The sequence below is a fragment of the Chlorocebus sabaeus genome, chromosome 27, assembly GCF_047675955.1.
Source record: "Chlorocebus sabaeus isolate Y175 chromosome 27, mChlSab1.0.hap1, whole genome shotgun sequence".
Classification (NCBI taxonomy): domain Eukaryota; kingdom Metazoa; phylum Chordata; class Mammalia; order Primates; family Cercopithecidae; genus Chlorocebus; species Chlorocebus sabaeus.
This window is the reverse complement of record NC_132930.1, coordinates 42,539,788-42,552,991: the sequence shown is the minus strand read 5'-3', so window position 1 is coordinate 42,552,991 and position 13,204 is coordinate 42,539,788. Positions and strand designations below refer to the sequence as shown.

General features: G+C 46.5%; 1 protein-coding gene across 3 annotated transcripts in view; it reads left to right on the top strand.

Moving 5' to 3' along the window:
* Window positions 1–13,204, top strand: part of EVC2 (EvC ciliary complex subunit 2) — a 148,398-nt gene that overhangs the window by 82,266 nt on the left and 52,928 nt on the right. For all 3 annotated transcript variants that reach the window (XM_008017936.3, XM_008017932.3, XM_073012516.1), the window contains 3 exons: window positions 2,165–2,324; window positions 6,446–6,900; window positions 10,731–10,935. In XM_008017936.3, the coding sequence (XP_008016127.3) occupies window positions 2,165–2,324; window positions 6,446–6,900; window positions 10,731–10,935 (820 nt within the window). The remainder of the gene's footprint in view (window positions 1–2,164; window positions 2,325–6,445; window positions 6,901–10,730; window positions 10,936–13,204) is intronic.

Here is a 13,204-nt window from a genome sequence, read left to right as displayed (position 1 = left end):
TCAAGATCTAATGAGGGCCTTCTTACTTCATCATAACATGGTAGAAAGGCATCATGTGGGAGGAAGTGCATGTGTGAGACAGAGTGAAAAAGGGGGTCAAACTCCTGTGATAACTAACCCAGAAATGGCGTTAATCCATTCATGAGGGTGGAGCCCTCATGACCTAATCATCTCGTAAAAGTCCCGTCTCTTAATACTGTCACAATGGCAATTAAATTTCAAGTTTTGGAGGTGACATTCACACCATGGCACAAATGAACTGCCTGACACAAACCTTCCTCACTGGAGACCCACTACTTCTGTTTATTCAGCATATGTGCTGACTGCTCCTCACTTATTATTTCTAAAGAAGAATTATCTTGTAAAAATCCTTTGTGTTACAGAATTTTAAAAGCATATGCAATAGTCTAGACAACTGTATAATGAACCCCCCTCATGGCCAGTTTTGATGTAGCTACACGTCCCCACACAGGACTTTTCTGAAGCAGAATCCCAACAACATATTCTGGAGAAATAGTGATGAGGCTCACGTCGACCGTGTGATGGAAGAGCCTACTTCTCTTTAAGATCTAGCACACTGCTAGCTCTTGCATTCACCTTTGACACTAAATACAAACACAGAGATGCTTGTCTCAGGTTCCAAATGGCTTTTCAGAGCAGCACCTGGGATTCCCTGTGGTCAGGTATATGGTGATGTCACAGAGTTCTAAGTGCCATCCCTTGCCTCTCTCCAGCATTCCTTCTCAGCTATTCTTTGAGGTGACTTAATTGTAAAGAACAAAATTTATTCTTTTAGGTTACAGGAAGCTCTGAAATGAATAGGAACATGACTATAAAATGACTTTCTTATGACGATCTGTTGTTTTACTGTGGTTCTGCTACTTAAGTAAACTTATTGGGACTTTGACCCTCTCCTGCTCTGTTTAATGAGGATTTGGTAAGGTGCAAATTATGCAAACACTCCCCACCTAAAGATGCTAATGAATTTATCACTGCAATTTACTTGGCATTCCTGATTTTAATTTGCACTCAAGTGAAAGAAACAGTTCTTTGCCTTGAAATTAAGGGCCCACCAGCTGGTTGTGAGCAGTCACCAGGGAAAGATGCTTCATCTCTTCTTTCCAAATTCTATTTTAAAAGACATAATTATCCTTCACCTGTTCATTCCTTCAAGGAACCTCCGTTGAGAGTCTTCCCTGGGCCAAGCTGGGGACTCAGCCCAGGGATGCAGGCAGTCTGGGAATGATAGTGGTGATGCTAGTAGCAGAATGTACTTGTCAGGGTGCTCCAGGGAAACAGAACCAACAGGATATATAAACATATAGACAGCATCATCTGCTGTTTCCAGCTTGCCATACAAATAGCTTCCTATATAAATAGGAACGAGCTCAAGCAATTATGGAGGTTGAGAAATCCCCTTGTCTGCTGCCTACAAGCTGGAGATCCAGGAAAGCCAAGGGTGTAATTCAGTCCAAATCTGAAGGCCTGAGAACCAGAGGGAGCTGCTGGTGTAAGTCCCAGGCCAAGGGCAGGAGAAGACGAGATGAGAGGTCCCACTGTAAGCTGTAAAGCAGAAAAAAAAGGGACAGAGTCCTCTTTCCTCTGCCTCTGTGTTCTATTCAGGACCTCAGCATATTGGATGATGCCCGCTCACACTGGGGAGGCCCATCTGCTTTACGGAGTCCACTGATTCAAATGCTGACCTCCACTGGAAACACCCTCACAGCACACCCAGAAAGAACATTGCATCTGGGCCCATCAAGTTGGTCCATAAAATTAACTGTCACACAGAGGATTCCCTGCTTTTGCCTCTTTGACTTTGTTTGTGCTGTTCTGGATTTTTAATCCACCAGGATTTTTAATCCACCATCTCCCCTTGGAAACTTCTGTCTGCACCAGAGTGGTCCTCTCAAATGTTACTTTCTCCCAGAACTCTTGCCCACTTCCACCCTAATAACGTCTCTCTTGTGTTGAGCTTTCTCTGCCCTTACGCTGCTAGTACTTCAGTAATGTCTTTGCTGCCCGTTCTCCTAATTCTTCTGGAGGGTAAAGATTTTCTGATTCAAACCAAACTAATATGGAGATGAATGCTCAGGCACAATAGCAGTTAAGCTACAAGTGAGTTTGGAGACCACATTCCTAACTTTACATCCTTTCCATCTAGAGCAGGGTACCTGGATGAAGACCAAATGGAAATGCTATTGGAGCGGGCTCAGACAGAAGTCTTTTCAATCAAGCAGAAGTTGGACAATGACTTAAAGCAGGAAAAGAAAAAACTCCACCAAAAATTAATAACTAAGAGAAGACGAGAGTTGCTACAAAAGGTATATAAGGCATGATGCTATTTATTCTTTGCATAAGCACTTTCTAATACCTATCAAGTGGAGGTACTGTGCCAGACATTGCCATTGGTGCACTAGGATCAGAAAGGCAGCTAGGCAGGCACCATGATGTGCCGTCTACTGTTGATTGGTAGCGACTTTTCGGAATGCTGTGTTCAGCAGGATGCTACAGTTCTTATCCAGCCCAATCACAGCAGAGGATCATGGTAGACTAGTAATGTCTGCATGGACAAGGGAATTAGGAGTGCTGGTTTGTTGCGGGAAGTCAGGGACCCCAAACAGAGGGACCGGCTGAAGCCGCGGCAGAAGAACATAATTGTGAAGATTTCGTGGACATGTATTAGTTCCCCAAATTAATACTTTTATAATTTCTTATTCCTGTCCTTACTGCAATCTCTGAACATAAATTGTGAAGATTTCATGGACACTTATCACTTCCCCAATCAATACCCTTGTGATTTCCTATGCCTGTCTTTAGTCTCTTAATCCGGTCATCTTTGTAAGCTGAGGAGGATGTATGCCACCTCAGGACCCTGTGAGGATTGCGTTAACTGCACAAATTGTTTGTAGAGCATTTGTGCTTGAACAATATGAAATCTGGGGCACCTTGGAAAAAGAACGGGATAACAGCAATGTTCAGGGAACAAGGGAGATAACCTTAAACTCTGACTGCCGGTGAGCCGGATGGAACAGAGCTGTATTTCTCTTCTTTCAAAAGCCAATAGGAGAAATATCACTGAATTCTTTTTATCAGCAAGGCACATCCCTGAGAAAGAGAATGCGCCCTTGAGGGTAGGCCTCTAAAATGGCCGCTTTAGGGGCAGCTATCTTTTACAGTTCTAGACAAAGGGATGAAATAAGCCCTGGTCTCCCATAGCACTCCCAGGCTTATTAGGATGAGGAAATTCCCACCTAATAAATTTTGGTCAGACTGGTTGTCTGCTCTCAAACTCTGTTTCCTGGTAAGATGTTATCAATGACAATGCGTGCCCGAAACTTCATTAGCAATTTTAATTTCGCCCCGTCCTGTGGTCCTGTGATCTTGCCCTGCCTGCATTTGCTTTGTGATATTTTATTACCTTTTGAAGCATGTGATCTCTGAGACCCGCATCCTATTCATACACTCCCACCCGTTTTGAAAATCACTAATAAAAACTTGCTGGTTTTACGGCTCAGGAGGCATCACAGATCCTGCCGACATGTGATATCTCCCCCAGACACCCAGCTTTAAAATCTCTCTCTTTTGCACTCTATCCCTTTATTTCTCAGGCCAGCCGACACTTAGGGAAATAGAAAAGAACCCACGTTGAATATCGGGGGTGGGCTTCTCCCGATACTGGTTTGAGTGACTAATGATGATGGTAGGTGCTAACATTCATTGGGTGCTTACTTAGCACTGTGCTAAGCAGGTTATATAAGATATCTTGTTTAATCTTTACATTAACCCTATGAGGGAGATACCGCTGGGTTTGTGTGTGTGTGTGTGGTCAAGGTCAAATATCTAGTAAGTGGCATGAGTGGCATGTATTTGGGGGCTCTAAGAATATGATGAGGCTTGAGTGTGCAGAGGGACTAGGGTGGGCCCCAGAAGGGAATGCAGCAGCATGTCAATGGGGGCATGGTGTGCCAGGCTAAGGGGTTACCCTCCATCCGAGGATACTGAGGAATGTTGAAGGGTCTTCAGGAGGTGAGAGAGACATCAGATCTGTGATTTAGGAAGCTGAGGTGAGCACCTTGTCAGATGGAGTTGAGGAACCTGGGAATACAAACCCCATGGGAGGTTCTGGTACTTGTCCAGGTGTGAGCGAATGAAGGCCTAAACTGACACAGACCCCTGAGTACAGGGGATAAGGACAGATTTAGGGAATGTATGGGGCATGCAGGGTGACACCCAAGTAGTTGGTTAGTATGATTTGCAGGGAGGGGATGAATAATAACTTTCAAATTTGATCAATGGAAACTCTGCTCTTTATTACCAAGTTTGGAACCCAACAGAAAGCCGTGATTCTGACCTTGATCACTGATGCATACCCCATCTTTGAGCATCACACCATTCATCTCTGAGCCACTGGTTAAGGGATTAAAACAGTGGGGCCCAGGGCTCCATTTCCCTACTGTCTTACCTGAAGGTCAGTGTCTAGAAAGAAGGATGAACTCCACATCCTATAGGAGATTCTGGCAGTCTTCTGTGACTATTATTTCTTGCAGCTACTGTTGATAAACATTACAAGTGGCCCAGAATTAGGATGTAGCTCCGTGAAGGCAAAAACTTAGGTTGCATCCCCACTGTTGAGGACACTGCCTGACACCTGGTAGGTGCTCAGTACATATTTGTAGAATGAATGAATTGACACTCTCTGGTCACCAGGACCTATAAACACAGGTTATGGTATACTAGTAATGTTTGCATGGGCAAGGAAATAGGAGTGCTGGTTTGAGTGACTAATGATAATGGTTGGTGCTAACATTTATTGAGTTCTTACTTTGGAAGAGCATCTTATGTTCTCTCAAAATAGAGCTGAGAGGCCGGGTGCAGTGGCTCACGCCTGTGATCCCAGTGCTTTGGGAGGCCAAGGTGGGCGGATCACGAGGTCAGGAGATTGAGACCATCCCGTCTAACATGGTGAAACCCCGTCTCTACTAAAAAATACAAAAAATTAGCCGGGCGTGGTGGCGGGCACCTGTAGTCCCAGCTACTCAGGAGGCTGAGGCAGGAGAATGGCGTGAACCCGGGAGGCGGAGCTTGTAGTGAGCCGAGATTGCACCACTGTACTCCAGCCTGGGCCACAGAGCCAGACTCCATCTCAAAAAAAAAAAACAAAAAAAAATAGAGCTGAGACTATCTGTGGACCCGCTGTTATAAAGAGCACCATAATGGACATCTTTATGCATCTCAATTTTTTTTCCCACCACGGGGCCTTTGCACCAACTATTCTTTCTCCCAGGAAGGTTCTTTCCCCATTTCTTAACCTGATTCAGATGAGACCTCCTTCCTTAGGTCTCACTTAGATCTTCTTCCTTAAAAGCTTCACTGACCTCCTCATTTAAGTTGTCTCTCAATGATCTTAGCTTTTGGTTCCCCTTTATAATATTACAGCTTGCAGATCCTGTGTACCTAGCACATAGTAATAACACTAATAGATATTTATTGGCATAAACTATGTCAGGCACTTTTCTAAGAGCTGTACGTGTGTGAGGTAACTCACATAATCCTCACAACTATTCTGAAAGGGAGGTCCTATTATTATCCCCATTTTACCAATCAGATAGAGAAATGGAGGCACAGAGAAGGTAAAATACCTGCTTTGGATCATTCAGCTTGTGAATGGGGGAGCCAGGACCCGAACCCAGGCGGTCTGTCTCCTGGGCTTTACCTACTCAACAAATACATGTTTAATGAATGGTGAACACATAAGGATTCCACCGTATTTTTTTTTCTAAAACAGTAACTTTCTAGACCTGGCACAGTGGTTCACAGCTGTAATCCCAGCACTTTAGGAGGCTGAGGTGGGTAGATCACTTGAGGTCAGGAGTTCAAGAGGAGCTCGGCCAACATGGTGAAACCCCAACTCTACAAAAAATACAAAAAGTAGCTGAGTGTGGTGGAACACACCCGTAATCCCAGCTACTGGGGAGGCTGAGGCAGTAGAATCACTTGAACCTGGGAGGCGGAGGTTGCCGTGAGCCAAGGTAGTGCCACTGTGCTCCAGCCTGGGTGACAGAAGGAGACCCTGTCTCAAAAACAAATAAATAAATAATAAATTTAAAAATAAAATAAATTAAATTTTTTAAAAATTAGCCTGGCATCACGGTGCACGTGCCTATAATTGCAACTACTTGGGTGTTTGAGGCACAAGAATTGCTTGAACCCAGGAGGTGGAGGTTGCAGTGAGCCAAGATCGCACCACTGCACTCCAGCCTGGGCAACAGAGCGAGATTCCATCTAAAAAATAAATAAATAATAAACAGAATAACTTTCCAAATGTGAGATTGTTGGGGCAAAGGCTATAAACATTCTGTGCCTCCTGCACCAAAGTGTTTCAGCCAAAGGGCTGTACCCGCCAAGCCCCGCCCCCACTTAATTTTCTTTTCTGAAACTGCAGCACAGGGAGCAGCGGAGGGAGCAGCTCTCCATCAGCGAGGCCTTCCAAGCGGTTGAGGATGCCGGCCAGTACCTGCGCCAGTGGAGGAGCCTGATGGAGGAGCAGGGCGCCGCCCTGGAGGAGCTGCAGGAGCGTCTGGACCAGGCTGCCCTGGACGATCTCAGGGCCCTGACCCTCTCGCTGTTTGAGAAGGCCACCGACGAGCTGCGGCGCCTGCAGAACTCAGCCATGACCCAGGAGCTGCTCAAGCGCAGCGTGCCCTGGCTCTTCCTGCAGCAGATCCTGGAGGAGCACGGCAAGGAGATGGCCGTGCGGGCTGAGCAACTGGAGGGGGAGGAGAGGGACAGGGACCAGGAGGGTGTCCAGAGCGTGAGGCAGAGACTGAAGGATGATGCTCCCGAGGCCGCGACGGAGGAGCAGGCAGAGCTGAGGCGCTGGGAGCACCTGGTCTTCATGTGAGTGCTCCTGCGCGTCCTAATCACCCCTCCCCACCCCATTGATGCCAGGGAGATTCCTGCCCTGTGGTTGTGGGGATGGCCAAGCATGAGACACCTGGCACCAGACGGATGACATTACCAGCGTTAATTAGTCTTATGAAATCACGCCCTGGGGGGAGGACCTCGAATGTCACACAGGACCCTACAGGGATTGAGCAGAGTGCAGAACCAGGGCCATAGGGTTTGTAGTAAGGAGGATGGGTGGTCCCTGGCTTCCAGGGGAAAATGTGATTGGCTTGTCTGAATAATTCCCTGGGCTGAATAACTCCAGGGAGCTACTCAGGGATAAATGCTGGTTCCCCTAATAAGAAATGTCCCCTGGGGAGGGGACATGATCCACAGGAACAGAGGGGGAAGGGGAGCTTGTGGTTAGGCCATTCCAGGCCCTGCTCATTTCACCAGGCATCAAGGCTGCTCATGATCTTGACCTTCGTGTTAGTTCTTCCACCACACTACATCATCCTTTCACCTGGCCCTTTCATCCCTGGTCCATTTCTCGGACTATGTATCTTTATTATTAATTCAGGAACCATGTAATGACTTCCGCTTCTGAGTGGGATGCAGTGGATCACACCTAACACTCCTGCTGCAGTAACTAGAAAATAATGGATACATTTATTTTTAATATTTAGTTTATTTTTTGTAGAGACAGGGTCTCACCCTGTTGCCCAGGCTGGTCTCGAACTGCTGGACTTAGGCAATCCTCCCGCCTCAGCCTCCCAAGATAAATTTCACCAGTAATTTTTTAAAGACATGGTAGAGTGGTGGAAACAATGAAGACAAGTTGGAGTCGTATTCCAGACGGGCCAGTGCCCACAGTCCTTTACTTCCCTGAAACATTTGCCAGCTCTTTGTGCAGCTGGGATTTGGCCTGGCCCAGGAAGGGAGCCTTTTGTGCTGTAATAGAGACTAACAGAGCTTTTGGTGGTTGTTTGCGGCTGGCAACAGATTGGAAACTGGAGGGGCCTCTAACATAGCCAGTGTAGAATGAGACATGGGCGATGTAGACCAAAAGACCGAGGACCGCCACTTACGTTTGTGCAACTTGTTTAACCTCTCTGGGCCTCAGCTTTCCCGCTTGTAAAATGAAGACCACAAAAACTAAATCAAATCATTTAAGGTGCTTTTGGCAGTACATGACACTATCGAGTAGTTTAAATGTGAAGACAATGTTTATGTAAGAGCCTGGGTTCATCTTGGACGCTTTAAAGGACACAGGATCTGTCTTCGATTTCCCTCCTCCCTTGTAGAAGTTATCTCCTAGAATCTTGCTGGCCTCTGTGATTTAATGTGCTTTCCTTTCCCACACAGTTTTCATCCCCAGAGTCTGACCTTGCTACCAGGAAAATAGGTCCCCAGGTGTTTGCAAAGATTGATACTGTCTTGGTTTGCATTAAGTGAAGTTTGGCCCTTTTCCATCTCTCTCTTTTGTGATTCTGGCCTTATTTATTTTTTAATCCTTGTTAGCTTTTGCTTTCTTGACAAGGAAAATAAGACACTCTCTTCTCTTAGTCCATAAAAATCAGATCCTTAAATGCCATTTCTTATTCCCATGAATTGCCCTCAACAGTATTTATTCAGCTTAGCCTACATTCCAGAAAATTCTCTCATGTTCAAACTGACTTTGGACTCTTCGTAGCAAGTGAATTAACTTTGGCATTCCTATTACCAGCTGGTCATTTTCTTCAACTTCATTTGGATTCATTTTGCAGGGAGTATTACCAAAGCCACTGCTGATTTAGCCATTTAACGGGAAAAAGAGAACTCTCACTTGGCTATCAGAAAAGTGTATGATTTTTCCAAGGGTTAAAGAGGATCAACTCACAATGCACGCAATGCGAGTCTGCTCATATACTTTGCTTATTTAAAATTCTAAAAGGTTGCAGCCTTTATTTCCAAGGCATTATGCAAAAATGGCTTTGCACAATAGATTTGAAACACATTTTTAGAAGCTTTCCAATTTCAACCAAGATGGGGTTGCTGTAAAACTGGTTGGCTAAAGTAGGAATTAATGAGGAATATCTTTGCAAGAGAAAGCGTGTCTTCGAGCCTTCTTTCCTAAGTTCCTGTCTTGATTTCAAACTCCTTCAGGGCAAAGATCTCGCCTCCTATATTTCTGTATTCTCTTGGCACTTACGTAACAGAGGATTAAGACAGGAGTGCCCAGGGCCGATCTGGTTTGAAAGTGACAGGAATAATGATGAGAGTCATCTCAGAGTTGCTTTTACTTTGGGTTCGGCATAATCAGCAAACAGCGGGGCGAAGGCTTTGCACAAGGGAAGGTGCAAGGGGGTTGCTGCAGTTTCTAAAGGTTGCTTTAAAAATCGTTGGGCCCCATGAAGTGAGGAATCCAAGATGGGTGTCACATGACATGGGGTCAGGCCTCAGACTGTTTTCAGCAGAGGGCCCGCGTGGTCTCTGAAGGTCTCCTTCTCTTTCCAGAGACCTTTCTGGCAGAACCACAGCCCGACATTCCCACACTGAGATTTGGGTATGGTAAACCTGACTCTGGCCAACCACGTTGGGTGTTCTGCAGATAATTCTGAATTTTAAAGCATCCGTCGATGCTGGCTGCATTGACAGAACATTACCAGAACATTCAAACAAATCTACAGATAATCTTTGTTCACTGAATAATTCTGTCCAGACTTTCTGAGCAGATTTCCTCTTATATCTCGTGGGCCAGAATCAGCCCCCTTGAGGCTGAGAAAGCAATTGTGTGGCCATTCTCTCCATTAGAGTGGGCTATGGGCCTTGCTGGAAAGGAAGAGGGACTGTTCATTTCCTTGTCTGTAATTTGGTGTAAGGAACAGCAATGATGTAGGTCATTGCATTTGTTTCTGAGCACTACCATAACAAAGTACCACAAACTGGGTGGCTTAAAACAACAGAAATGTATTCTCCCACTGTTCTGAAGGCCGGACATCCAAGATCAAGGCATTGGCAGGACCATGCTCCCTCTGAAGGCACCGGGGGAGAATCTGTTCCATACCTTTACTGCTGGTGTTTCTGGTAATTCTTGGCATTCGTTGGCTTGTAGATGTCACACCCCAATCTCTGCCTCTGTGTCAGATGGCCTCCCTGTGTGTTTGTCTCTTTTCTTATAAGGACACCAGTCATACTGCATTAAGGGTCCACTGTGCTCCAGTATGGCCTCATCTTAGCTCACTTCTTAATTACATTTGTAAATACCCTATTTCCAAATAAACCGACATTCACAGGTCCCAGGTTAGGACTTGAATGTATCTTTTTGGGAGCCATAATTCAATCCATAACACTAAGTCATTCACCATGGTTCCCAGCATGGAATCGGTTTTCACTGAATGATAGCTGTCAATCATTACCCTTCGGAACCAATCACAAGGGACTCCCATTTCCCTGACCCCCCTGAGCTGAGTATTGTGCGTCTCTCCTCTGTCCATTGGTCCTACGTAGAGAATGCTGCTGACCAGGCTCCGCAGACAGTGCTTTGCTTAAATGTCTGTTTCTGAAGCGAGACCAGGTTAATTGAAAGTCATGGGCACTGGAAGGCCTGTTGCCTCCTCAAAGACACCCTCACAGCCTGGCCTCATCCAGCTCTTGTTCTTAGCTCCAATACAATGTCCTGTGCGGCACGACATGCATTAGGTGCTCAAGGAATGTCTGTGGCAGGAATGCGTGATTAGGGAGCCAATGCTTTTTCTGCAGACCTAGATTTGAGGAATGAGCTTGGCATCTTCAGCTTCATCACCCCAGCCCAGCCCCCAGGCTTTCTCTGTGTAAGAGCGTGTCTCTGTTCTTCCTTCCAGGAAGCTCTGCTCCTCAGTCTTCTCCCTGTCTGAAGAGGAGCTGCTCCGGATGAGGCAGGAGGTCCATGGCTGCTTTGCTCAGATGGACAGGAGCTTGGCCCTCCCCAAAATCCGGGCCCGAGTTCTGCTGCAGCAATTTCAGACTGCGTGGCGAGAAGCAGAGTTCCTGAAGCTGGACCAGGCCCTGGCTGCCCCCGAGCTGCAGGTAGGATGGACGTGTCAGTGGCCTCTCGATTATAGAAGCAGGGCTATCTCTCAGCTGCTGAGCCTACAGGGTCTGGCCTCTCCACCACCCTGAGTCCATCTCACCTCATGCTCCCCTATCCTCTCCTCTCTGGCCGCATTGGTATCTAGCTATTCCAGGAATCTCCAGGGCTGTCCCAACTTTAAAGTTTATAGTGGACACCGCTGGTGCTGTGCCCTGATCCTGACACCTGGGCTGTTGCACCATCCACCAGCAGCCTCGCCCAGCCACAATCTTCTCCTGATGGAAGCTGCCTGGCCTGAGATATTACTGTCTCTCCTGCCTGCTCCTCCAGCCACAGCTAATGACTGACTCTGGGTACAAAAGGCCTTTCTATATGGCATGGAGGAGGGATGCTCAACTCAGCTCAGGTGGGTCAGGGAAAGAGGGGCTCTTGCACAAGGTCTTAAAGGATGATGACTGGCAGCTGCCTTTTAATGAGCAGCTATTATGTGCCTAAGGGCAGACAACTTTTTGGTGCAGTTTTTGCTTCAAAGCCCCCAGGGACCAATTTAGGCTCAACTTCACCTGAGACCACAGCCTTGCCTGGCTCTTCCCTTTCCTGTCCTGTTCCCTTGTTCCCCAAGAGGTTGATCCTAAAGAGACCTCCTTCAGGAAACCACGTGCACCTAATCCCTGCCTCAGGCTCTGCTCATAAAATAAGGCCTTCGAACTTCTGTTTTCTCTGCCACGTATATGCTTTGTAGCCCATTGAGGTCTCGGCTCAAATGCCACCTCCACCAAGAAGCCTTCCCTGAGCACCTGTCTAAAATTACCCTCTCTCTAGGCATTCTTTATCACATGCTGGGTTTCATGATTTTATTTATCATTATCTGAAATGTGCTGGTTCCTTGACTTCCCCTTTGTGCTTTCACTAAAAATAAGCTCCCCGGCCCATTCAGCACTCAAGAGTGCCAAGTGCATAGTAGGTGTGCAGTCAATTTTGTTGGCTTGAACATCCCACCAGCCAAGCACCAGATGTGTGCAAAACACATCTGAGACTTCTCTTAAGGTAATAATAGTTGAGACTGAAAACATACTAAAATCACCGAAGCTTACATCATCTTCCCTGAAGTTCACAGTAGTGCTAAGAGGTCAATATGGTGTCCCATTTTACAGATGAGAAAACAGCCCAGCAGAGGAGAAGTGAGTAGCGCTATAGGAGGTAGAGAACTGGGCTGGGAGCTGGTGTTTCCTGACTTTAAACTCACTTCTTTTCCTTTAGAGAAAGAAAAAAACTCAGACACATCCTTTCTGAATATAAACCAGTGGATGCAGAAACAACTTGGAAGCTTTGACATTCTTTTAATTTTTTTAAAAGTACTGTTGTTGTTTTTCCTACTTCTGTTCTTACAAGGATGTAGGAGATACAGAATAAGAGTAACGGGTAAATTATAAAAATTTTAAATAATTTTGAACAATGGGGGAAAATAATTTTCACTTCACTGAAGCAAGGGGAGGGAGAGAGCTGCTGGTTCCCCTGCCTTGAAGCTGGTGAGTCCCGGCAGGAATGAAGTTTCTGCCTTCAAAGTTGCCTAAGGTGCTTGGTTTTCAGATGGAAATGGCTTTGACCATTGCCTTAGAGGAGTCAGATGTCATGAAGGTGCTCGCTCCACATTCTCCAGAGGGAAGGCTGAGCCAGCACGGTCAGGCTTTTACACCGATAGAGCCACAGCTCCCTTCGCTTGCTCAGTCCCGAGACAGCAGCAGAGAAGGTGGCGGGAGAGCCTGCTCTCAGTTTCCTAAGCACCAAGGCCTGGGGAGAAAATTGTTGTTTTAGTCTTCATGTTTTCATCTGTAAAATGGGTATCATGAGGATATATGGGGCCAGGTGGAGCAATGTTAGTGGATGCTTAGTGCATTCTCCATCCCTTGGCCGTCCTCACCCACCTGTCGTGTCACCACCAGAGAACCCCTGCATTTCTTCCCCGCACACTTCTCTTTGATCTAGGCCCGCAAAACAGGTAGTGTCTACTGTTTGACCTCATCTGCTGGTAGCCCCCAGGGCTCCCAGACCATTCATGGACATGAGTTTCAAAGGCACTTGCAAATTCTAAAGAGATGCGCAAGTCAGATTCACCACCCTCTTCCTTCAGCCCTTTCTGTGGCTCTCTGAGCTGGGATCCAAGTTCCAACATGACCTCAAGGCTCCCTGTGGCCTGGGCCCTGACCAGACCCATGCTGGGAAGGCTCTCAGGGGAGAGGGAAGGTGGGGAGGGGAATCCTGACT